General features: G+C 44.8%; 1 protein-coding gene across 9 annotated transcripts in view; it reads left to right on the forward strand.

The window, feature by feature from the left end:
- KIF1B (kinesin family member 1B) overlaps nt 1-26,229 on the forward strand; it is a 134,208-nt gene that overhangs the window by 48,239 nt on the left and 59,740 nt on the right. For 4 of the 9 annotated variants that reach the window (XM_058161269.1, XM_058161268.1, XM_058161274.1 and 1 more), the window contains 9 exons: nt 1,397-1,435; nt 5,815-6,026; nt 10,260-10,339; nt 12,492-12,567; nt 18,421-18,500; nt 19,370-19,476; nt 19,806-19,889; nt 22,024-22,204; nt 23,625-23,697. In XM_058161269.1, coding sequence (XP_058017252.1) covers nt 1,397-1,435; nt 5,815-6,026; nt 10,260-10,339; nt 12,492-12,567; nt 18,421-18,500; nt 19,370-19,476; nt 19,806-19,889; nt 22,024-22,204; nt 23,625-23,697 — 932 coding nt within the window. The remainder of the gene's footprint in view (nt 1-1,396; nt 1,436-5,814; nt 6,027-10,259; nt 10,340-12,491; nt 12,568-18,420; nt 18,501-19,369; nt 19,477-19,805; nt 19,890-22,023; nt 22,205-23,624; nt 23,698-26,229) is intronic. The other 5 variants (XM_058161273.1, XM_058161275.1, XM_058161277.1 and 2 more) reach the window with 3 other exon arrangements.

Genomic DNA, 26,229 nt, shown 5'->3' on the forward strand with positions numbered 1-26,229 from the left:
TTCCCTGCTCACACGCTGTAGGAGTGAGGTTTGTTTGTTCATTCCTGACATCCTGTCCGGGCATGGGGCCAGGGCCAGGGACTGGAGGCATGACAGGCTGTTCATCTTCATTATCAGACTCCGAGTCTGATAACAGGCCCGGGTGTAGGCGGGAGGGGCCTGGCTGAGGAGAGGAGGGAGGACGAGGCACAACAGACGGTTTCAGTGTCCTGAGGAATTATGTGATTGTCACCTTCTGACAAGCAATGTTAATGGAGAAGCCTGATACACTTAAACAACCCAGGTTACTAACTTAATCAACTGCAGTGACTCACTTAAGAAGCAGAGCACGAAAGGTCATAAGATGGGCCAAAGCTCATTGAACAAGTGTCTTACTTGAGCAGCTGATATTTTGGGCTCAGCAGCGGTCACATATCGAGGGTTAATCTGTATTGATTATCCCGCCATACCCTCTCCGTCCTGGGAAGTGCGTCAGTCTCCTAGAAATTTACGAATTGGTTTTGGAGACTCCAGCTGATCGTTTTAAGAGTGAAAACCCCACCTGTCAGCTGTTTGCTATGGTGAGATGGTGAGAAAGTTTTGACGAATGAAGGCAAAGCTTTTGAGTTTCTGGAATAGTGAGTGTGATCTTTTTCCCCCCTCTCTCTCTCTCTCTCTGTCATTGAACCTCTGGGAATTGTTAAGGGACGAATGCTTAACCCTCATGTTTGACTTCTGGATGTTTATTTATCTGCCAAGAAATTTGCCCATTCTTTTTAAACACACAGCGGAAAGATTAGAGCCATGATGGCGAACCTATGGTGGCACGCAGAGCCCTCTCCGTGGGCACATGCGCCATTGCCAGCTGCTCTTCTGGTTTCCGGTGCGCAGATGTGTGCTGGTTAGCTGGTCTTTGTGGCTGCCGGAAAACGGCCCAGAAAACACCCGAAAAACCAGGCCGTTTTTCTGGCCAAAAACAGCCTGAAAACAGCCCCCAAAGCAGCTTGAAAGCTGCACAAAAACCAGCTGGAAAACAGCCCCAAAACAGCCAAAACTGGCCAAAAAAAACAGGCATGTGCCAGCTGGTTTTGGGGTCTCCAACGCTCCAGTGTGTGCACATGTGCATTCCGGTTTCGGCACTCGATACCGAAAAGATCCGCCATCACCGGACTAGAGCATTTACCCCAAAAACAAAGGATAAAACATTTCTTAAGCATAAATCGAATAGCGATCCCAAATCACAGAGGATTCCCCCCCCCCCCCCGGTTATAGTAACAAGTTAGCTGAAATTGTTGAATTTTAGAATCTGACTTCCTTCTTTTTCCATCAAGCTTTTTCCTTTTCTCACATCGTGTCTCCTGCTAACCCTGAGTATTTTTATCCTTCTTGTGTTTCCCTCCTAACCTCGTTTCTTCAGTCGATCCGCTGGACGATTTCTCGGGAAGTGGATGCAAATGTGTGTATTGCAGAGTTAATCCATTTCCTCCCCCCCATCTTTGGCTTCTGCTGAGTGGGCTGCATTTGAACTTTACACTCCAATTCCTTACAGGGAAATCCCAGGAGAGCATTTTTTTAAAAAAAAGAGAGAGTATGAAATCATCCAACAAGCATCTCTGAAAGAAAACATGAATTATCTGCTGAGAAACTGGGTGAAATCAAGGACCTCTATTTTAAATCCCTCTTGTGCTCAAACTACCGATATTTGGAAACGTAATAACACTCAGAGTGGAGTATTTGATACTTACCTGCATTGTGTGCCTGTGTGTATATGTATCAAATATTCCTATTTGTTTCAAATGCTGGCAGTTCAAAAGCAGGGGAAATTTAAAAGCACACAGTTTCATTCAGTTTAGCAGTACTTTCTCATTCAAATATATATATATACATACATACATATATATATATTTATATTTGTTTTCTGAGGTTTTCACGGGTGTTTGTAGGTCTTTGGTTGTTCGGGTTTTCTCCCGTGTAAAATTGGAAGTGTCTTGTCGACGTTTCGATGAAGTCTCATTCGTCATCTTCAGGCTTCAGCTTTGTGCTCCTGGGAGCAATGTGTGATCGCAGCTGTTTCTTCCTTTTAACTGCTAGTGGGGGTTTGAACCAAGTTTTAACTGCTAGTGGGGGTTTGAACCAAGCCCCCACCCAAACAGGACACACGCCCAGCCAATCAGAGCACAAAAAAAACCCCATCCAATCAGAGCACAGCCAAGCTCCCACCCAATCAGTTCAAGCCCCCACTAGCAGTTAAAAAGGAAGAAACAGCTGGGATCACACATTGCTCCCAGGAGCACAAAGCTGAAGCATGAAGATGACGAATGAGACTTTGTCGAAACGTCGCCAAGACACTTCCAATTTTACGCGGGAGAAAACCCAAACAACCAAAGACCATTTATGCACAGCTCCACAGTGTTTCACAGCTCACTTTAAGCAGTTTACAAAATCAGCCTGTTTCCCCCAACAATCCGGATCCTCATTTTACCGACCTCAGAAGGATGGAAGGCGGAGTCAACCTTGAGTTGGTCAGGATCGAACTCCTGGCAGCGGGCAGAGTTAGTCTCCAATGCTGCATTCTAACCACTTGCGCCACCGGGGCTTATCTGAAGTAGCTGAAAAACACAGTTCATTTTTGTTATTTATTTGAATATTTGATATCAAGACAGCTGTCTACTGGATAATGCCTTTTGTATTAGATTCATATCATAGGTTTCACACAGAAAGCTTTTATTGAATGGATTGCTAGAGAGATGGCTGAGCAGTTTCCTGCAGACCTCTCTTTTCCTCAGTGGGGATTAAAAATAAAAATAAAAAGTTGGGGGAATTTGCAAAACTCCTGAGTGCTGTTTTCAAGGCCTCAGTCCTTCCCTGACCGTTTAAAGCAAGAAAGACAGAAGAGATCTATTGGCAATCTCCTTGAATGCACAGAATTGGAAGTGTAATTGATCTAGTCTCTTTTTCTGGCATTGTCTTTTTTTTTTTAATTCCAGTATTTCTGTCCCTCCCTTTTTTTTTTTTAAATGCCGCTTTCAGCTTGACAGCTTTTTTAACTCTTGATTTTAGTACAAGCAGCCGCTGCTTTTGGAGAGGAGGGGGCGGGATATGCATGGGCTAGCCGTGTGTGGTGCTCTGTGACAATTGTGTAGCAACAGCTTTGGCAATTTGTAAGCCTTCCCTGCTCTCCTGTGGATGCATGAGTTTTTCCAGGGTGTGTGCGATTTTGCTCTGCCTCCTTGGCTTCCCATCCTGGCGGTCTTCGAATTGCGCTCGACTCTCAATCCTGCTCTTTTCTGAATTTACAGATGGCAGTTTTTAAACCCACTTGAAACATAACTACTGGGCTCTTATTATTATTATTATTATTATTTATTGGATTTATAAACCGCCCTTCTCCCGAAGGACTCAGGGCGGTGTACAGCCAGGATAAAAAAGAACAATATACAGTTAAAATACAATTAAAAAACTTATTATACAGTATGGCCGAAATAATTAAGAATTAAGAATCTAAAAACCCCAATTAAAACCAGAAAAAATTTAAAATTTAAAATTAAACAATTTAAGAAAGCCCCGCACGAACAAACAAATATGTTTTCAGTTCGCGGCGAAAAGTTTTTGAGAACAAAAACATGTATGTGTTGGGTACCTTCAGCCCGACAATTCCGTGAAATGTGAAAATTTCTGGATGCCATTTGGGAGGGGTTCGGAAGAATTTAGATATGTTTGTTAGAACAGAACCATACCTCTATTCTGACAATCATCCAGGATACACTAAGAACATTCAGACATAGCACTGATGATACCCTATTTTTCAGACTATAAGACGCACTATTTTGTCTCTTAAAAGGTGGTGAAAATGTGTGTCCATCTTATAGATCGAATATTGCCGAAGCCACACCTACCCGCCAGCCGGTTTTTTTGGCCTCCACATGTCCCATTTTTGGACCTTTTTGAGGCTTTTTTCGGCCCATTTTCAAGGCTTTTTTCAGCCAGTTTTTGAGGCTTTTTTGACCCATTTTGTAGGCTTTTCTGGCTCGCTTTTTCTGAAAAAAAGGGCCGAAAAAAGCCCTGAAAATGGGCTGGAAAAAGGCTGGAAAAGAGCCGAAAAAAGGCCTGAAAACATGGAGGCCAAAAACTTTTTTGTTGTTGTTTTCCTTTTCTAAATTTAGGTGTGTCTTATATGCAGGTGCATTTTATAGTCTGAAAAATACGGTAATTTCTTTCTAGGGCCGGCTAATCCTAAAATTACATTCTTCCCCTTCTTTGAAAAACGGGATTTTTCAAAAACCCTGCACCATCAGCCTATTGGAAGGAGATAATGGCCAGTATTGAACGCTTGGCTCTCGTCCCATCTTATCCAAGAGAGTAGCAGTTAATCTGATCATTCATTTCAGGAGTCTCTGATTTCCCTACTGAAGGGTCTCTGCCAGATATGGAGGGGAAAAAGATGGTGTGATCAAAGCCATCCCTTGTTCTATTGTGTTGCATATACGACACATGTAAAGAACCAGGCATTATGGCTGCCATTTTTTTAAAAAAAAATTATGCCCAGCAGACTCTCCGCCTCTAATTGTTTCAATCCCTGATATTAACATTTGAAAGGATCGGTTAGTAGATGATAGCAAAGCTCTTACTCTATAGCTGAACCAGAACCAGATAAAAGAACAGGATACCTAAAAGACTGAGCCCTTTGGCTGCTAACTCCAGGGAAGGAGCTCTCTCAAATTTTGTCAGAGACTAGCTGAGCTAGGGGAAGGAGTCAAGTAGGGAATTAGCCCGGAATCATTACATAGGCATAAGAGAGCAAGGTCCAACCCTCTAGTCTTGCTCAAGTGCAAACTACCAATCTGAGAAGATTCCTGTGAAAGAGGCATAAGCAATAAAGTAACTACCGTATTTTTTAGAGTATAAGACACACTCTCCCCCCCTCAATAAAAGAGGGTGAAAATTTGGGTGTGTCTTATACATTGAATGTAGCCAAAAGCTAGAGGCAGGGAGGAGGCAATGGTCTGTGGCAATCCCTGCAGCCTGGAACAGCTGATTGGGGGTGTTCCAGGAGGCGATCCACCTGCCAATCAGCTGCTGTTGCTGAATCAGGCAATAAGGTGCTGAAGCTGACCAGGCTGTTTGCTATTTGCTGCAAGGACGTGTCAGTTTGCAGCAGCAACGACATCCAGAAAGCACATGCTGATTCAGCAGGATTCAATAACTTCTCTTTATATATAATATAACACATGAAGTAACTATACCATACCAAGAGCAGGCTTTTCCAAAGTGGTAGTAAATACAAGCAAAACACAAGCAGAGGAGAGGAGTTTCAGTTTTAGTTTCAGAGATTGGCATGGCATAAACCACGCCCAAGCTCCTTGCTGTCTCCTTCCTTGTTGCTCACACAGCAAATACTGTTTCAGTTTCCAAACAGCCCTCAACACTCTCTCTCACACTGACAGGATGCTTGCCAGATGGATGCTGGTAGGCAGAGGCAGATTTTTTTTTTCTTATTTTCCTCCCCAAAAACTAAGGTGTGTCTTATATACCAGAGCGTCTTATACTCCGAAAAATACAGTAATTGAATTCTTCATGTGGGGCTCTGGTTGTTTGCCTTTGACAAAGGGTTGATCGAAGGGACCATGTTTCAAAACTTCAAAACTGCCATCCTAGAACTATTATATCTCTGTCTGTTTGCTTTTTGTGCGCTTTCCTCTGATACCGGTGTCTCCTCCCTCTCTTCTTTCCCTTTCTTCTTTGCCTTGCTTCTCCCTTCTGCTTGTCTGTCTGTGTGTGTGTTGTCTCTCTCCCTCTCTCCCTCCCTCTCTCCCTCTCTCTCTCTCTCTCTCTCAGATCTGAAAGATTTTCAGAACAATAAGCACAGATACTTGTTAGCCTCCGAGAATCAACGTCCTGGCCATTTTTCCACAGCATCCATGGGCTCGCTCACCGCCTCTCCATCTTCCTGCTCTCTCAGTAGTCAGGTGGGCTTAACGGCCGTCTCCAGTATCCAAGAACGGATCATGTCCACGCCTGGAGGAGAGGAAGCCATTGAACGTCTGAAGGTACGGCAGCTGGAATTGTCAAATGGCCAAAGAAACCCATCTTGGCTTAGCCCAGAACAACATCTGTTAGAGTGCGGCACGAATATATTTCTTTAGAACAGAGTTTCCCAACCTTGGCAATTTTAAGAGGTGTGGACCAGTGGTGGGTTTCAAATTTTTTTACTACCGGTTCTGTGGGTGTGGCTTGGTGGGCGTGGCATGGCTTGGTGAGCATGGCAGGGGAAGGATACTGCAAAATCCCCATTTCCTCCCAATCAGCTGGGACTTGGGAGGCAAGAGAATAGATGGGGGCGGGGCCAGTTAGAATTTTTACTACCGGTTCTCCGAACTACTCAAAATTTCTGCTACTGGTTCTCCAGAACTGGTCCGAACCTGCTGAAACCCGCCTCTGGTGTGGACTTCAACTCTCAGCATGCTGGCTGGAGAATTCTGGGAGCTGAAGTCCATGTACACACACACACACACACACACTGCCCTGCCCTGTCCTGTCCTGCCCAATCCTTGCTGCACCCAGCTGACCTTCACCATCTTCCTCCTGTTGCTGATGAGTTGTGACCAGTCTGGCCTTAGGCAAGGCAGCTGTTGGTCGTGCTCACACCATTTTCCAAATAGAATAGGATGGGATGGAATAGGAATGGGCTCCTTTATTTGGCCCAATGTGATTAGACTTACAAGGAATTTGTCTTCGGCGCAAAAGCTGTCCATAAAGTTGCCAAGATTGGGAATCCTATTTCAGAACAGAAACCATTTGATATTTTCAGAGGTTATTGGGGGAGGGCAGTTAATAATAATGATGATGAGAGTCAGTTTGTTGTCATGGTTAAGGTACCAGGCTAAAAATCAGGTGACTGTGATCTCCTTTAAACATGAAGCCAGCTGGGTGACCTTGGGCCAGTCCCTCTCTCTCAGCCCTAGGAAAGAAGCAAGAAAACCTGTCCAGGCATAATAATAATAATAATAATAATAATAATAATAATAATAATAATAATAATAATAATAATAATAATAATAATAATAATAATGACGACGACGACAGTATACACAGCAAATGAGATAACTATGCTGGATTTCGTAGCACAGATCACTAGTCGAACACTTCCCAAGCATTTAGGACCGCGTGATGTATCGGCGGATTAGGCGAGCAGATCCCAGTAAGGTAGCCTTCTGCAGCTGACCAATGGTGATCTTGTCAGCGCCAATTGCTTTTAAGTGCTTGCTTAGGTCTTTAGGCACAGCTCCCAGTGTGCCGAGAACCACTGGAACCACCTGCACTGGTTTATGCCAGAGTCTCTGCAATTCGATTCTCAAATCTTGATATCTGGTGACTTTTTCAAGTTGTTTCTCATCGATTCTGCTGTCACCAGGTATAGCAATTATATAATATAATGTCCAAGAATTTTATAAGATACATCAACAAATTGCAGCTTCCTGCAATAACACTAGCAAAACTGTAAAAAACTGTGTTACTCGGAACATTGTACATCTTAAGAAGGTATTTGGTCAATATCTAGGATGTTGGCAGCAACCCATATCAACCATTAGCACCAGTCAGTGGTATTTGTGATGCGTTTTTGAATGTTCAGTTGACTTGAGTTTCATGTTTAACGAATAAAAGAGATCATAACAATAATAATTCTAAGAAGATACTTGGTTGATACCTAGGACACTGGCAGCAACCCGTATCAACAATTAGCACCAGTCACTCATATTTGTGACACATTTTTAAATGTTCAGTTGACTGAATTTCATGTTTAATGAATAAAAAGATTATTATTATCATTATTATTATTATTAATAATAATAATAATAATAATACTGAAAACTCTAACAGAAGCCAACATTGGCTGAAGAACCAGCAGCTGTGATTTCACGTTATTGATCTGTAGCAACAATAATAATAACACCCCCATCAGAAAAAAAAAGGAAAAGAAACCATCTAACCAAAGCATGATATAAAGTCATCCCACTAGCATTGCTCTTCAAAATGAAAAATCAAAAACCCAGCAAACAACACAACTTAGGCAGGCCGCAAAATTAAAAGCATCAGCGGTAATGGCATTGCGAAGGAGCTTCGGCAGCTTCTGATTTTTTTGTTAAAAAAAATCTTTTTTTGATGGAGGTGCTTCCCCTCCCTTCCTACTTAAGGGGAGTCCTCAGCCTGACCAACAGAATTAAAGAGAATCTTCCCTCCCCCCCACAAAGTTAAAACCGACCCTTAAAATTCCTGTATTGGTCGATCTCTCTAGGAGTCATTGTTAAACCGTCCGTAATGCAGGGACTTTACAGGCTGCTCATTAAAAATGTGCGGGCCGCAGAAAATGCCCTACTATCCGCAGACAATGGAGCCTTTTGTCCGGCATCCGTGTGTTTATTGTGTGTGTGTGCTGAGCGGCTTCCAAAGGGCACAACAGTGGAATACTTTTTTTCGGGCTGGGCTGTGGGTTTTGAATGCTGCCTTTTTTTGCACTTCCCCTCCCGTGAGAAACTTGGATGCGTACGAAATGTAGGCATTTTAAAAAGGAAGTAAAAGGGGTGGAGGGCAAAAGGAAAAAAAAGAAAAAAGTGACCGTTTCTCTCTCTCTACCCTTAGACCCTGCCTTGGCTCAAGGTGGCAGCTTCAGATCTCTTGATTTGCAAATGTCTGGGATACTGTTTTCATCAGTATTCACAGCAGCACCTCTGCTGCAGCGAGCTTTGAAATGCCATTAAAGCTACCAGGCAGGGAATGTGTGCGGAACCGCATATTGTATCCTCTTGTCCATCCTGGAAGAAAAGGCTGGTGGGCATTTGACTCGTCTTCTGCTTAAGCATTCCCATCCCACCCTCCGTCATGTTTTATCTCCTGCCTAGCCGATCCATCTGCGAGCGTAGCCCCTTTTTAAAAAAACTGCTGTGAGTGGCAGAGAAACAGCCCTGGTGACACTCTGCTCAAAAGAGAAATTTCTCCCCCCCACTCCCATTCCTGAGGAAAGAAACGACTCTTTGTTATATGGCTGGTTGAAGATGGGATCGCGGGAAAAGCTTCATCACATTGAAGTATCCCAGTGCTAATGTGGTTCTAGAACGGCGGCCGCCAGCTGGTGGTTCATGGACCACCGGTTAGCCCATGAGAATATTTTGGTGGTCTGCAGAAAAATTTATTTGCATTTTTAATATTGCACTAAATCAGGGGTCCTCAAACTACGGCCCCTGGGACAGATATGTGCAATGAATGTGTTGCTGCAGAGAGTCTCCCCCTTCAAGGTCTTTTTCTGTGGGTCGGAGGAGGGCAGAAATTCCAACTTGGGGTCCGCTTCAGCCTCCTGGTATGGGGCTTTGGGGGAAGGCTGGAGGGAAGTGCTGCTGGTGGCAAAGAGCCGAGGGCCTTGTTCCGGTGGGACTGCATCATGGGCTGGAACCGGCTGACCATCTCAGCCCACTGAGCCTCCAGGCGCCGGTAGCTGGCCTTGCACTCCCGCAGGTCTTCCCTCTGCTTGGAAAGCCTATGCTCCTAGTCCTCAGTGCGTAAATCTGAAAGTCCTATAGTGGCATTGTTGCCTTATCGGATCTCCACACCATCCTTGCTGTAACTAAAAGATGTTGCCTAGCATTTTCTCCTGACCTTGGATTTTGCGAGAGCGCTTGTGATGGATGTGTGCAGATGTGCAGACTCAAGGAGTAACAGCAATCTGCCTCCAGTAGGGTGGGCTCTTTGATTAAACCCTATGGCGTATTCCATCCTCCTTGATCTGCACCCACTCCCCAAAAAAAGAGTAACGTTTCCAGATTTTAGATGGTAAGATTAATTGGAGAGAGAACAAGTTACCAAGACTTTTCAACAAAGATGTCCAAAATCTTGGGCCAAATCTTGCGTAATTTTGGCATCAGGTAGGATTCTGCTGCGGTTCTTTTTCGAGTTGGTAGCCCGGTCAAAAGAACATTTAAAAATCATTGGCTTCGTAACTATGAAGCTATTTTATGACAGCGTGACATGGAATTTTTAGGGCTTTAGATGACAGAAAAGGGAAAAAAATATGGGTTGAAAATGGCAGGATCTATCACAAAGCCAAAAGCTTTACAAAAACGCTTACGATTTCCCGGTTCCAGGGGGATCAGTCTCTTCGCTGACCGTTCTGATTATTTACTTCAATATTTTCATTTGGCTAGATTTAAATTTGTGGTGCTGAAAAACCAAGAATTAAACCCATATTCAATCTTACATAACCCCATTCCTTTATTCTCATTTTTCCCCAGGAATCTGAGAAAATCATTGCAGAGCTGAATGAAACCTGGGAGGAGAAATTGAGGAAGACCGAAGCAATCAGGATGGAGAGGTTAGTCCTCCCATATCATCTTTTTTTCTCCCCAAATTGTATTGATTTTTTTATTAATTACACCATTTAGTAATTAATAAACATCGTGTTGTCTGGTTATTTATTTTGCTTAGAGTGCTGATTATATTTCTAATCTCCACCCCTTTTTTCCAACCACTGGTAAAATAGATTCCATGTTTGATTCCAGTATTCTGTGTCTTCTTTCTGCTTAATTTTCAATGTCAATCTATCCATTTCTGCACAGCCTAATATCTTCTTAATTATCTCGTCGCGGTGTTTCTTAATTTTTCCAATATTGGGCAAATATAATCCTCACTGCTGTTAACAACGTGTAATATTAAATACATACTTTCCTTGTCTAATTTTTCTGATATTATACCTAATAAAAACAATTCAGGCTTAAAATCTACATCTCATATCTACACGAGATCATAGCATCTTGATCGTTACCTTAAAGGCATGTTTTTCAACCTTAGCAGTTTGAATTCTGGGATTTGAAGTCCACACATCTTCAAGCTGCCAAGGTTGAGAAACGCTGCCTTAGAGGATCAAGAAGACTTGAAGTTATAAAACTTCAAGCAGGAGTAGGATTCCGCTGGATGGTTTTGAATCCCTGACTTCCAGAGCCAAAAAAGGGAGAGGTTGGAGTCATGAGGAGGAATAATTTAGAATAAAAGGGTTATAATCCAGGTAGAAATGGAGTTGCCGGTGGGAGATTTGAGAAAGGGAAGGGTTACGTCTGTGGATAGACAATTCAGAACAATAGAAGAGCATTGAGGTAATCCTAAGAGAAAGGAAGAAATCATCTTCAAATCAAATCAAATTAAATTCATGCAAGATATATGAATATGAAATGAAAATTCCCAGATACTTCTGCAGAAGAAGTTGGCTCGAAGTTATTTTGATCCTCCTGTTGCTATTTTACCTGGTTGTTTTATCCTAGAGGTTATCAGAAGAAGATAATTGACAGCAATAGCACTTAGACTTATATACCGCTTCATAGTGCTTCACAACCCTCTCTAAGCGGTTTACAGAGTCAGCCTCTTGCCCCCAACAATCTGGATCCTCATTTTACCAACCTCAGAAGGATGGAAGGCTGAGTCAACCTTGAGCCTGTCAGTCAGGATCAAACTCCTGGCAGTGGACAGAGTTAGCCTGCAAAACTTCATTCTAACCACTGGGAGGAAGAGAAGGAAGGGAAGGAAGAAAGGAAAGGATGGATGGATGGATGGATGGAAGGAAGGAAGGAAGGAAGTAAAATAGCAATAGCACTTTTATACTGCTTCACAATGCTTTACAGACCTCTCTAAGTGGTTTACAGAGTCAACACATTGCCCCCAACAATTTGAATTCTCATTTTTCCAAGCTTGGATGGATGGAAGACTGAGTCAACCTTGCGCCGATCAGGATCAAACTCCTGGCTGGGGGCAGAGTTAGCCTGCAATGCTGCATTCTAACCACTGCGCCGCCACGGTTCTAATCAAAAACATATTTTGTAAAAACTGGGGAGTTTAAGAAATGCATTCGTTCTAATTTATATCTCATTACATCATCTCTTTTTAGAATAGAATAGAATAGAATTTTATTGGCCAAGTGTGATTGGACACACAAGGAATTTGTCTTGGTGCATATGCTCTCAGTGTACATAAAAGAAAAGATACGTTCATCAAGGTACAACATTTACAACACAATTGATGATCAATATATCAATATGAATCATAAGGATTGCCAGCAACAAGTTATAGTCATACAGTCATAAGTGGAAAGAGATTGGTGATGGGAACTATGAAACGATTAATAGTAGTGCAGATTCAGTAAATAGTCTGACAGTGTTGAGGGAATTATTTGTTTAGCAGAGTGATGGCCTTCGGGAAAAAACTGTTCTTGTGTCTAGTTGTTCTGGTGTGCAGTGCTCTATAACGTCGTTTTGAGGGTAGGAGTTGAAACAGTTTATGTCCAGGATGCGAGGGATCTGCAAATATTTTCACGGCCCTCTTACTGTTTCATCTTCTTGTACTGTGTGATTTCCCACCGTTAAAGAAAAACTAAATACCTCTCTCCCACGTCTCCCGAAATTTAGTATTTAGTAATACACTCCCGAAAGTGTATTTTACGAGGAATTCTTAACCACTTCTTGTCCTTTTCTCCATAGAGAAGCTCTCTTAGCTGAGATGGGAGTCGCCATCCGAGAAGATGGAGGCACGCTTGGTGTCTTCTCCCCGAAAAAGGTAGGTAGTGCGATAAAATGGTTTCAGGTCCGTTCTTTCAGATCCTAACCACTGATGGGGGTCCAACAATTTGCTGGGGCTTTTCTGCAGAAATGGTAGCGCTGCGATCGACTCGCTGCTTGTACGCGTCTCACTTTTTTGCAATACGGTTTCAAAATGGTTTCAGTTAAAATGAGAGTATCAATTAAAGCGATCATTTTAGAAGCGCATACGCTTTTCTGTAGGTTGGATATCAGAAATTTATTTATTTGTCAGATTTATTTGCCACCTATCTCGTTGTGGGGGCTATTCTAGGCGCCTTGCAATAAGGAACAGGAAGACAAATGAAAGGTATAATAATAATAATAATAATAATAATAATAATATTTTAATTTGTATACCGCCCTTCTCCCGAAGGACTCAGGGCGGTGAACAGGCAGATAAAATACGAATACACACAATAATTAAAAACATCCCTTAAAAAACTAATGTAAGCAGAACAGAAATTAAATAATAGAACAATTAAATAAGCAATGACAAAGTACCTGAATAATCTAAGCACCTGAAGGCCAGACAAGGAATAATAGATGGAAACTGAACAAGGAGAGATTCAACCTGGAAATAAGGAGAAATTTTCTGACAGTGAGAGAAATTAACCAATGGAACAGAAGTTGCATTCAGAAGTTGTGGGAGCTTCATCACTGGAGCTTCAAGGGGAGATTGGACTGCCATTTGTCAGGGATGGTGTAAGTCAGGGGTGTCAAACTCATGTCATGGTTGTGTCACGTGACGTATCAGAACTTTTTTCCCCTTTGCTAAACTTAACCGTAGCCAGCACGTGATGCATCTGGTCCACGGGCCAGAAGTTTGACAGCCCTGCTGTAGGGTCTCCTGCTTGGACGGAGAGTTGGACAAGATGACCTATAGGGTCCCTTCCAACTCTGGTAATCTGTTAACGGTTAAATCTGCCTGTAATCTGTTAAAGGAAGACAATAAAAATAATACATCAGTATGATAACCAAAAAAGATGTATGGGCGGAGAGCAGAAAGTAGGCATCTTAATTTTCTTGATGTCCTGAAGGCAGGCTGTGGATTAAAATTATGCTGAACAGAGCTCTTCACAAAATGTTCCACGAACCCCTTCCAAGTCTGATTTTTTTTTTTCAACACCACGGTTGTAATTGTTGTAGCTTCGTGCCTCCCATTTTGCACCAGGCTCCAGCAGATATTCTTAAGGTCTAAGGTGAGATTCTGGAACCTTGCCGAAGTTTTCTGGCAGGGGAATTCTGGGCGTTGAAGTCCACGCAGCTTAAGGTCGCCAAGGTTGAGAAAGATTGCACTATAGCCGTGATGGTGAATCTATGACACGCGGGCCAGAGGTGGCACACGGTGCCCTCTCTGATGGCACACGAGCCGTCGCTCCAGTTCATCTCCGCCGTGCAGGCGTGCGCGCCTCCCGCCAGCCAGCTGCTCTTTGGGTCTCTGCCATGCATGCACGGCGGGCAGGCGGGGGGGGGCGCGTGCAAGCACGGGGAGGTGGGGCACATCCAGGAGCTGCGCGTACAGGGGCCACACGTGCATGCTCAGGGGCAGGGCATGTGCGCATGGCCCATGCGCGCATTGCATTTTGGGCGTTCAGGCACACGTAAAACATTCGTGTGTGCGTGCACGCTTTGGGCATTTGGTCCGGAAAAGGTTAGCCATCAACTGCACTATAGTCGGATTGTCTCATCATCGCCCTAAGTGAACCCTCTTTTCCCTCTTTCTCTCATTGTCTGAATTTCCTTCGTAGATCTTCTCTCAGAGACCATCAACTTTGTTTGATGACTCTTTTGAGACCTTTGCGGACGACCAGGTTTGTCTTTGTGCTGACGTCGAGGCTTAAGCACAAATTGCAGCTTGTGAAGAGTAGAATAGAGGGATTCGTCCTGCTCCTCCTTACCCTTTTCATCAGGGGTGGGCTTCAAAAATTTGAGCAAGGGCGACTGCCATTTGAGAAAGAAAAGGAGAGAGGGGTAGAAGGAGGGAAGAAAGTAGGTAGGAAAGAGTAGAGAAGGAGGAAGGGGAATAAGAAGGTTAGATAGGGTGGAAGAAGGGAGGAGTGGGGAAGGAGGAGAGGAAGTAGTAAAGTGAAGGAGATGAAGGATGTGAAAGTAGTAGAGGGTAGAGAGGGAGGTTGTGAAGAAAGGAAGTGGCAATCGGGCAGGCCTGAATCAGTAATAAATAAAAATTAATGATTAATGATGGATAATAGTTTTTACATAAATATGATGTTGGAAAATGGAAATAAAAATTATTTATTAAAAAAAAAAATTTGAGGAGGGGTTCTCTGCCCGGTTGCTGGGTGGGTGTGGCCATGGTGGGCGTGGCCTAGTTAGCCTCCTGCACCACAAGAGGAGGGATGTTTTTGCCCTCCCTGGGCTCCGGAGGCTTTGCTTGAGGCTCCAGGAGGGCAAAAACGGCCTCCCCAGGCTCCGGAGGCCGTCTAGAGGCTGGAAATGGGCCTGTTTCGGGCCTTCCCGATCTTCCGGTAGGCCCGTTTTTCGCCCTCCCTGAGTCTCCACACGCGGCCTGCACTTACCTGCATCTAAAACAGGCCATGTGAGGACTCCTGGGAGGGGCGGGGTGGGGTGGGCGGGGCCAGCCAGGAGTGGGATTTGGGGATTCTCCGAACTGCACAGAATCTTAGCTAGAGGTTCTCCCGAACCCTCAGCAGCCTCACCCCTGCTTTTCATCCATCCTGCTTAGCTGTTACTTCCCTCTCTCCCATCGGCAATCTCTCACGGATACCACAAGGTCTAGAGACGCTCTGAACAAATGGGGCAATCCGATGGCATCTGTCCCTTTTACGATTGTGGTGACCGGCAGACAGCAACAACACACATATCTGTTGTGTCCTGATCAGTGTACACTTGAGGACCTCACGGCAGCGTGAAAGAATTCAATTGATGTCCCTAGTTTCTGGACAAGATCTGTTTAATCTTTAATCTTTTGTATTTTAAAGGTTAAAGGTGTGTCTTATTTTATGTGGGATGTGGTGGTTCAGTGGGTAAGATACTGAGCTTGTCGATCGAAAGGTCGGTGTTGTGGCTCAGCGGTTCGAATCCCTAGTGCCGCATAACGGGGTGTGCTCCTTCCCGTTCCGTGTCCCAGCTTCTGCCAACCTAGCAGTACGAAAACACGTAAAAAAAAATGCAAGTAGAAAAAATAGGGACCACCTTTGGTGGGAAGGGAACAGCGTTCCGTGAGCCTTTGGCATTGAATCATGCTGGTCACATGACCACGGAGATGTCTTCAGACAGCGCTGGCTCTTCGGCTTTGAAACAGAGATGAGCACCGCCCCCTAGAGTCAGGAACGAGTAGCACAGATATGCCAGGGGAACCTTTACCTTTATGCCTTATTTTAATTGTGATGCTTCCGACACAAACAAACTAACAAACAAACATTGGTAATCTGTTCCTTTCACCTCTTGTACTTTTGTAGCACTTGTAGCTAAGGAGAAACTGCTCTTAGTTTACAAGCTAGAGGTGCCGGATGGGTGTGAAGATTCTATTTCTGCTACTATTCTAATATTTTCTTTTTCCTCTGTGTTTACTGGCACTCGTTGGCCAGATATTCACGCCAAGGCCTTGTGATTTGTTGGCTGGTTCCAGTGGGGTGTTCTCACCAAAGAAGGTTGGTTGAGTGGCTGTACAGGTAGTCCTTGACTTACGACCACAATTGACACACAAACCCCCTCCTCCGCCCCCAAATTTCTGTTGTTAAGTTAGACATTTCTTAAGTAAATTTCACCCCGCTTTACGATCTTTCTCGCCTCAGTCGTTAAGCAAATCACTGCCGTTGATAAGTTAGCAACCTGGTTGTTAAGTGAATCTGGCTTCCCCATTGGCTTTGTTTGTCGGAAGGTCGCAAAGGGGATCACGTGACCCCGGGACGCTGCAATGGTCGTAAACACAAACCAGTTTGCCAAACATCTGAATTTCGATCCTGGGGATGAAGGTTGTAACTATGGAGAAACGGCCAGAAATCAATTTTTTTTCCAGTGCCGTCATAATTTGAATGGTCACTAAATGAACTGTTGTAAGGCGAGGACTACTTGCAGTAGCTTTAGATCCCATTAGGAATGTTTGTAGCAAATAGATCCTTGAAACTTTCCAGGAAAAGCCGCGATTTGAAAGCGCTGGTGATCCCATTAATCTGCGAAACGGTTGCTCTGTAGAAGCTGCTCCTAGGAATTCCATTTATTTTTTCCAGGAAAATCAGCTGAGAGCATTTCCCCCAATTTAGCTATTTCCATATGAGATAAACTACGCACTGCTAACTTTTTGATTCAGTGGTGAAAGTGTACTGTAATTTATTTATTTTTTAAATCATTTCATCCTGTCCGGTTCCTGCTCCCCTTTTGAAGAATTAGGTATTTTTCACAGAAAGAGGAGAAAAAACAAATACTGTATTTTTTGGAGTATAAGATGCACTTCCCCACCCCAAAAGAGGGTGAAAATTTGGTGTGAATATAGCCCCCGCCCGCCCTTTGACCTCTGCCTCCCAGCAATTTGCCTCCTTGCAGCAAACAGCCCGTTTCAGCTTCAGCACAACCTGATTAGCACAAGCAGCTGATTGTTGGTTAGATCGGCCACCCAACCACCAGCTGTTTCAGGCTGCAAGGATTGCCATTGCCTATTGCTGCGCCGGCCTCCGCTGTTTGCTGTTTGCTGCAAAGAGGTAAATTGCTGGGAGGCAGATTTTTTTTTTCTTGTGCTGATCAGGCTGTGCTGAAACTGAAACAGGCTGTTTGCTGCAAGGAGGCAAATTGCTGGGAGTCAGAAGCAGATTTTTTTTTCTTGTTTTCCTCCCCAAAAGGGTAACTGCGTCTTATAGTCTGGAACGTCTTATACTCCGAAAAATACGGTAAATTGACAGCTACTGAATTTAGGATAATCTGAAGAACCTGTTATCCCTGGCTGTTAGCTCGCCAAACATCTTCCTTTAAAATAAATACATGTTAGAATAACGACTGTTTAGCTCACAGAACCCAAGGTGTGAAGGATTTTTGATGTTTCTGTTCTTCCTTGGGCTGCTGTTCTTTTCTGAGCGGTCCTAAGTGTGCTGTGAGCTTGGTTTATTTATTTATTTATTTATTTATTCACATTTTTATACCGCCCTTCTCCGAAGACTCAGGGCGGTGTACAGCAAATAAAACGACAATAATCCAAAAACAATTTAAAATACTGTAACAAGATTAAAAATCTAATTTAACCGCTGTATACTTAAAAATATTAGATAAAAAATTACAAAAGATTAAAAACCCCTGTTAAGAAGCTCGCTAAAACCCCCAAATACTAAAATCAATCAATCAGGCCAGCCCCGCTTGGTGAAAAAAGAAAGTCTTGAGCTCGCGTTTAAAGGTCCGAAGATCAGGGAGAAGACGGAGTCCCACCGGCAGCTCGTTCCACAAAGCCGGGGCCCCCACAGAGAACGCTCTTCCCCTGGGGGTCGCCAGCCGACATTGGTTGGCTGACGGCACCCTAAGGAGGCCCTCCCTGTGAGAGCGCACTGGTTGTTTTCTTACAGACGTTTCTTCACCAAACTAGGTAATATCATCAGTGCTAGCACCGATGACGTTATCGCGTTTGAGTAATGAGACGTCCGCAGGAAAACAGCCACGCTCAGAGCGCACCGAGGACCCCTTCATTTCAACCCTGAGCCCACTTTAAATATTCTTCCTTTGCTGGCATTGTCGTCCCACCCGGCGATAAAATTTCATTCATTCAAGAATTGTTGGGTTTTCTCCTGAGAGGGCCAAAGCAGCTTTGGCTTTTCTGTGAGGAAAGCGTGGGCGTGTCATTCAAAGAACAACCCCATCTTTGTTTCAGACCCCTCATCTGGTTAACCTCAACGAGGATCCCCTGATGTCAGAGTGCCTGCTTTATTACATCAAAGATGGCATAACTAGGTAAGCAGCTGGATCTGAATCCTTTCTGATTCCCGTCTTGCAATTTGTGGCTTGGAGCAGAGAAGTTCATCTGTATTTTTGTAGAAGCTGTGACAATGCCAACTGGTGGCCCGCGAGAAAAATTTGGTCGTCCGCAGAAAAATTATTTGCATTTTTTTTTTATATTGCACTAAATCAGGGATCCTCAAACTATGGCCCCTGGAGCTGAATAAGTGCAGTGAACGTTTGTGTTACTACAGAGAGTCTCCCCCCCCTTTGGGGTCTCTTTGTGTGGGTCAGAGGGGGGCAGAAATTCCGACTCGGGGGTCTGCTTCGGTCTCCTGGTGTGGGGCTTTGGGTGAAGGCTGGAGGGAAGCGCCGCTGGTGGCGAAGAGCCGGAGGGCCTCGTTCCAGTGGGACTGCATCACGGCCTGGAACTGGCTGACCATCTCAGCCCGCTGAGCCTCCAGGTGCTGGTACCTGGCCTTGCGCTCCCGCAGGTCTTCCCTCTGCTTGGAAAGCCTATGCTCCTAGTCCTCTGTGAGGTGCTTCTGCTGAGCCTCCTTCTAGGTCAGATCTAATTTGAACTGAGCTCTTTTGCCAACTCTTTCTCCTGGTGGCTGCTTAGCTCCAACAGCTACTTCCTGTTGGGGCACTAAGGAACCCGGGCGGGCAGGCAAGGAGTGGCTGGGAGGGGACGGGTGAGTAGAGGCTGATGAGGTGCCTCTAAATGTGAGTGACATCGAGTTGACTGTGCCCACCCAGTCACATGACCACTTAGCCACACCCACCCAACTGATCCACAGGATTTAAAATTATGAATTTAGTGGTCCCTGAAGTCCGAAAGGTTGGGGACACCTGACTTAGAGCTCCTCCTTTTTTGGACACAGGGTTGGTCAGGCAGATGCCGAACGGCGCCAAGACATCGTCCTGAGTGGGGCTCATATCAAAGAGGAGCACTGCATTTTCCGAAGCGAGAGGAACCCCAACGGCAGCGGTAAGCAGGAGGTGGATCCTGGATATTTGAAATCAGGAGTTCGGCGCCCCCGGGACACAGCTCACTACTGGGCTGTGGCCCGTTTTTAACCGGGCTGTGTGAGCGGCTGTTGGCGCATGTGTGCATGCGCACAGCTAAACTTAACACAAGCAACAGGTTGGCACATGCACGCACTTGCACAGCCTGGTTGCACAATTCCCGCCATGGCCCAGGAATTGGGGACCTCTGTTTTAAAATCTACCAGCCAGCTTCCCCTGACTCTCTCCTTCATATATGTTGGCTCTCTCATCAACTGTTCAGACAGTGACTCGAGTGTTTTCTGCTTCTAGTGATTGTTATCCTGGAACCGTGTGAATGTTCAGAAACCTACGTCAACGGCAAAAGGGTGATACAGTCGGTACAGCTCCGCTCAGGTAAAACATCTATTTCTTCATGAGGAAATGTGTCTTTTTTAATTTTAATTTTATTGTTTTATATCATACATTCCATGTCTATTTTGAGCAGTGCGTTCTCTAGGTATCCGTGGTGTTAACATACAAGCAACATCATCGTCGCTATAATCATATATATGTATGTATAGGTGTATAGTATGTATAGGTCTTTGGTTATTCGGGTTTTCTCCCGCATAAAATTGGAAGTGTCTTGGCGACATTTTGACGAAGTCTGTAGAAGTCTTCTAGAAGCACCAAGCTGATAACACCAGCCTGAAGATGACGAATGAGACTTCGTCGAAACGTTGCCAAGACACTTCCAATTTTACGCAGGAGAAAACCCGAATAACCAAAGACCTACATACAAACACCCGCAAAAACCTCAGAAAACACACACACACACACACACACACACACACACATATATAAGCCAATATACAGCAATGTATAAACAAATATGCAATAATATCAATCATCTTTACAACATATACTATCTTCCATCAAACTATCGATTATGTAACCATCAAAATAATAGCCCATCTGTTTTTCTTTCTCATGTAGATCATATTTCATCCAATTCCACACCTCTAATTTCAATATCTGTCATTTAACCATTTGTAAAAATGATTCCCATGTTATAAAATAAACCAATTCTTCTTTTCCTTTAATTTTTAGGGTTAACTTGTCCACATCTCCACACCAGAATTTTTTTTTTTTGACAATACTGTCACCTGCAGGGGTTTCTGAGTTTTCCCAACGTTGTGCATATATAATCCTAGCTGCTGTTAGGATCTGTAAAACCAAATATGTGTTACCCTTATTATAGTTTCCTGGAAGCAGGCCCAACAAAAATGTCTCAAGTTTCAGATCTAGGTGTTGTCTTGTGATATTTTCCAGCCATGTGCACATTTTCTTTCAGTATTTTTTTTTTTTACAAAGCAAAGCAAAGCAAAAGGAAATGTGTCTTGAATGCCTGACCATCTGGCTTCATTTTAAGCTCAGGATATTATTTTATTCCGGATGTGGGTGCTGGGTTATCTAGTCCACCATTATTAACATTGGCTAATCATTGGGAAGAGCTTTGCAGGTCTGCCAAGCCTTTTCATAACTGTTGGGCATTGAATTGAGGTCCTTCTGTATGTAGACTAGAGCAGGAGTCTCCAACCTTGGCAACTTTAAGACTTGTGGACTTCAACTCCCAGAGTTCCTCAGCCAGCAAAGCTGGCTGAGGAACCCTGGGAGTTGAAGTCCACAAGTCTTAAAGTTGCCAAGGTTGGAGACCCCTGAACTAGAGTTTCTCAGCCGTGGCGACTTGGAAGATGTGTGGTCTCCCAACTCCTGGGAGTTGAAGTCCGCACAACTTCAAGTTCCCGACGTTGAGAAACCTGTTACGGTTGCTTGCATTGGAACTTCGTATGTTTCACAATGTAGTGTTGTAGTAATGCAGTGTTTTATATCGTTTTAATGTATATATGTAATGCTTATAGGGTTAGTGGGATTTTGTAATGTTTTAAAATGTGATAGTTGTATTAATGAAAAAGGGTTAAGTTGTGTCTGTAGATATGGAGGCATTCACTGCCCATCAATCTCCTTAATGGGGCAGCTTGACCGCTGCCGACTTCTCATCCAAACCTGTAGCTAAGGCAAAATCTTCGAACTCTGCCCTGAATTTATTCCAATTGCTGCCGCAGCCTCCACTCACCCTCATGGCCTCAGGTAGAGGTATACTGTTAGCAGCTGCCATGCTTCCACTGTTTAGCTTTTGGGAGTATGCTTCAAATGTATCAGGAAGACACGGATTCAGACTTCTGACACCATGTTTCAAGTAGTTTTAATCGTAAGAAAGGTCCACAACAAGCCATAATGACAGGTATATATCTCCATATGACAGGAACCGGAAATACCTCACAGGAGCAGCTGAAGGCAGGGAATCCATCTCCAACTAATCCTGCCCAGACTGCAGGCATAACCCTTGTAACAAAACCCTGAGGTTGACCAAATTACATTTTTTTTCTCTCTCTCCTGGTGTTGATTGTCCTGGAAACTTGGTTGCCTGAGTTTGCCCTTCTCCAAAAACGACCCTTGGCCAAAACCTCTTTTTTTATTGCCCCTCCAGGAAATCGCATTATTATGGGCAAAAACCACGTCTTCCGATTCAACCACCCTGAGCAGGCGAGGGCTGAAAGAGAGAAGACGCCCTCGGCTGAGACTCCCTCCGAACCGGTCGACTGGACTTTTGCCCAGAGAGAATTGTTGGAGAAACAGGGAATTGATATGAAGCAGGAGATGGAGAAAAGGTAAGGCTTGTCAGGAGGTACCAAACTAAGCCTGCGTTCTGTCGCTTTTGAAATGGAAGCAGAACATTTAATCCCTTTGAACGGGAACATCACACAGGCCGTCTTCAAAGCAACAGATAACATTCAAATTGACAGAGTTGGAAAGGACTTTGGAGGTCGACCCTCTGTTTGAGTAGGAGACCCTACACCCGTGATGGCGAACCTATGGCACACGTGCCACAGGGGGCACACGGAGCCATATTGGTGGGCACACGAGCTCAGCTCTGGCCAGCTGATTTTTGGGCCTTCTGGGCCCACCGGAAATCAGGAAACACGCTCTTTCTGGCCTCCGGAGGGCCTCCGAGGGGGGAGGGGGGGGGGAAAGGCCGTTTTCGCCCTCCCCAGGCTCCTAGAAAGGCTCTGGAGCCTGGGGATACCGAAAAACGGGCCTACCAGACGGGCCAAAAGTGGGGGAAGCACGGGGGTGGTGGTGTCATGTAGACATACGCAGAGGGCGGGGCACATAGAATTATGGGTGTGGGCGCGCACGTGCGCAACCCCCCAGCACTTACCAACAAGCAGGTCAATGCTCTCTTACCAGACTTTTGCCTCTCTAGTTTTGAAAGAGTTTTGAATGCTTTACTTCAAGAAACAAATTTACAGCTTTAGCCACATCTCCCCCAAACGGTTCACCCCGGTCAGTGTTTTAGTCATAGATAACCCCAAAACCCAACTGAACTCCTTTGTTAAGATAGTCTGATAAGGCACGTGGTGGCTCGGTGGCTAAGACACTGAGCTTGTCGATCGAAAGGTCGGCAATTCAGTGGTTCGAATCCCTAGTGCCACATAACGGGGTGAGCTCCCGTTCCTTGTCCCAGCTTCTGCCAACCTAGCAGTTTAAAAGCACGTAAAAAAAAATGCAAGTAGAAAAATAGGAAGCACCTTTGGTGGGAAGGGAACAGAGTTCCGTGCACCTTTGGTGTTTAGTCATGCTGGCCACATGACTACGGAGACGTCTTCGGACAGCACTGGCTCTTTGGCTTTGAAACGGAGATGAGCATCGCCCTCTAGAGTCGGGAACAATTAGGACAGATGTGCGAGGGGAACCTTTACCTTTATCTAAGATAGTCTGAAGATGGGAGCATCTATCGCATTCTTAAGAAGTATTCTTAGAGAGGCAAATTGGCTCTTCAGGAAACCGATGCGTCCACTAATTCTCAACTTATGACTGCAATGTGGACCAGAACTGCTAAGCAAGGCTTCCATTCTTAAGTTCCATTCAGCACTCACATTTTGATCATGTGACCATGGAGATGCTGCAGTGGTCCTAGGTTGCAAGTCACGGTTTTTTTCCAGTGCCGCTGTGACTTTGAATGATTGTTAGACTTAACGGCTACAATTCAAGGACTTCCTAGTAAGCAGTCCCTGTATCTCTCTGCAGACTTCAAGAGATGGAGATTCTGTACAAGAAGGAGAAGGAAGAAGCGGACCTGTTACTGGAGCAGCAGAGGCTGGTAGGTGTCCCTGCCATACCCAGGCCAATTTTAAGAGAGATTCTCAGCTGATTCCCAGAACTAGTTGCCCTTTGGCTGTTAGTGTGCTGTTTTGGTTTTACATTGTTCCCAGACAATGCGCTGGTCTCTCTCTCTCGCTCCAGTTCAACACCGAGTTAAGCTTCTTCAACAGACAGAATAAAAAAGGCTCAGGTGTTGATCTGTTGTTACTCCGCACCTCACCCCCAATTCCAGACCTCTCTGAAATTAAATACCTTGCCGCTCCTAATGAGGGTGGAGATGGGTCTTAAAGAGTCACCAAGTACTAACTAGGTCCTCCAGAAGAGAGGTGCCTAGATCCGTTGGCCTGCCAGGTTTGGTCCCCTCCCTCCGGGATCTCCAGAATGACGGCTGTGGGTGATGCATGCCTTTAATCTCTCTGTCTTTGCCCTGCCCTGCATGGAGTCTGAATCCTTAGCAAGAGAAAGGGTCATGCATGAGGGAGGGAGAATTGGGGGCCCCGGCAGATCACATAGCTGGACTTCACAAAAATCCCTCGCCTCCCTCAAACAAGGTGATGAGGAGGAAACCTACAAAGGAAAAAAAATCTTGACTTTCCAACTTCCTAGTCTGTGAAAAGAGCGTTTAAGATAGTCCTCGACTTATGACCACGATTCAGCCCAAAATTTCCTTGGCCGAGCGAGATAGTTCTTAAGTGAGTTTGGCCCCAGTTTGCAAGGCTTTCCTTGCCACAGTTGTTAAGTGAAACACTGCAGCTGTTAAGTTAGTAACAGGCTTGTTAAGTGAATCTTAAGAGCCATGGTGGCGCAGTGGTTAGAATGTGGTATTGCAGGCTGACTGCCCGCTGCCAGCAGTTCGATTCTCATTGGCTCAAGATTGACTCAGCCTGCCATCTTTCCGAGGTCGGTCCGGTGAGGGCCCAGATTGTTGGGGGCAAGATGCTGACTCTGTAAATTGCGTAAAGAGGGCTGTAAAGACCTGTGAAGCGGTATATAAGTCAGGGCTATGGCTATCTGGCTTCTCCATCGATGTTGCTTGTCAGAAGGTCTCAAAAGGAGAACACATGATCCCAGCACGCTGCAACCATTATAAATACCTGCCAGATGCCAAGTGTCGGAATTGTGACCGTGGGAATGCTGCAGCGGTCATAAGTGTGAAAAATGGTCGTCCGTCGCTTCTTTCAGTGGCGTTGTAACTTTGAATGGTCACTAAACCAAATGGCTGTAAGTCGAGCACTACCTGTAGCCTCTTTGGTTATCATTAGAAATTAGTTCCTCCCCAACCTTTCCCCCCCCCACCCCCACTTTGATAAGAATCTACATTAGTGGCCAAAATTGTGGAAACCTTTTGGGAAAAGTGTATTTTTTGAGGTTTGATGGCTAAAAATACCACTTTTGGTTTGTTGGAGTTTCAAGATAATCCTATCCCACTGCTGGAATGGCTTGGGAATAGCCCAGACTGTTGTGTCTATGCCCCCCAAGCCGGGCCCCTTGCCAGATAGTGACTCGGAAAGTGAGGGTGAAGGGCCATCAGGACTTACCTCTGGAGCACCAGCTCCTCTGGCTCAGCTCCAGGAGCCAGAGGAAGGCCAGATGGAAGAGATAACGAGGCCTCTGTCTCCTGACATTTCCCCCCCCCCAGGCCACGCCTCCAGACCTGGCTGAAGGCAACCAGGCCTGGCTAGATCCCAGGTTTCGGAGATACGAGAGGCGGCTACAACAAAGGAAGAAGTGGGGCAGGCCTAGAGAGTGCTGAGTCACGGAGCCACACCCCACAGAGTATAAAAGCAGCCCTGGCTGCTCTTCTGCTCCGTGACGAGCAAAATTTGAGCTGAACTATTTGACTCGTGGAGAAATGGGCTGAACTCTTAGACTCATGGAGAATTGAGCTGAACATTCGGCCTGGATTGCTGACTTCCTGGTTGCCCGGCAACCCCAAGATAAGGGAGACTTTGGCAGGCAGCTGCAGATTCCCTGCCAGGACTGATAGCAGCCGTGAACTCAATTACTGGCTCGTTTAGCCAGCTCGCATGGCTGAGGCCGGGAGGGGACAGAACACAAACCTTCACCCAATTGAAAATCTATGGAGCCAACTAAAGAAACTTCTTAGAAGTGACCCAGCAATAAAACCCAGTTAATAGAAGCAATCATTCAATCTTAGTTTCACATTATAACAGCTGCAGAACTAAAAGGCTTGGTTCACTTCATGGGAAGACGTTGTAAGGCCGTCATTCATACTAAAGGTTACCCAACTAAATATTCACTGACATGGTGATCATTTTTGTATATCTCGGGTTTTTCTATGTGTTTCACTTTTTTTCTTTATACAATAACTGCTAATCTAATAGCAAATCCTTCATAAAAGGTATTGCATTACATTCTTGATTAAATTATCTTTCCATTGATATAGAATTTTACGGTACTACTCCCCCCCAAAAAAAAGTGGTGTTATTCGCTAGTTTTAGAAAATACACTTTTCCCAAAAGGATTCCACAATTTTGACCCACTACTGTAATTATTCTGTTTGCACATT

This window comes from Ahaetulla prasina, chromosome 18, assembly GCF_028640845.1.
Source record: "Ahaetulla prasina isolate Xishuangbanna chromosome 18, ASM2864084v1, whole genome shotgun sequence".
NCBI classification, from domain to species: Eukaryota; Metazoa; Chordata; class Lepidosauria; order Squamata; family Colubridae; genus Ahaetulla; species Ahaetulla prasina.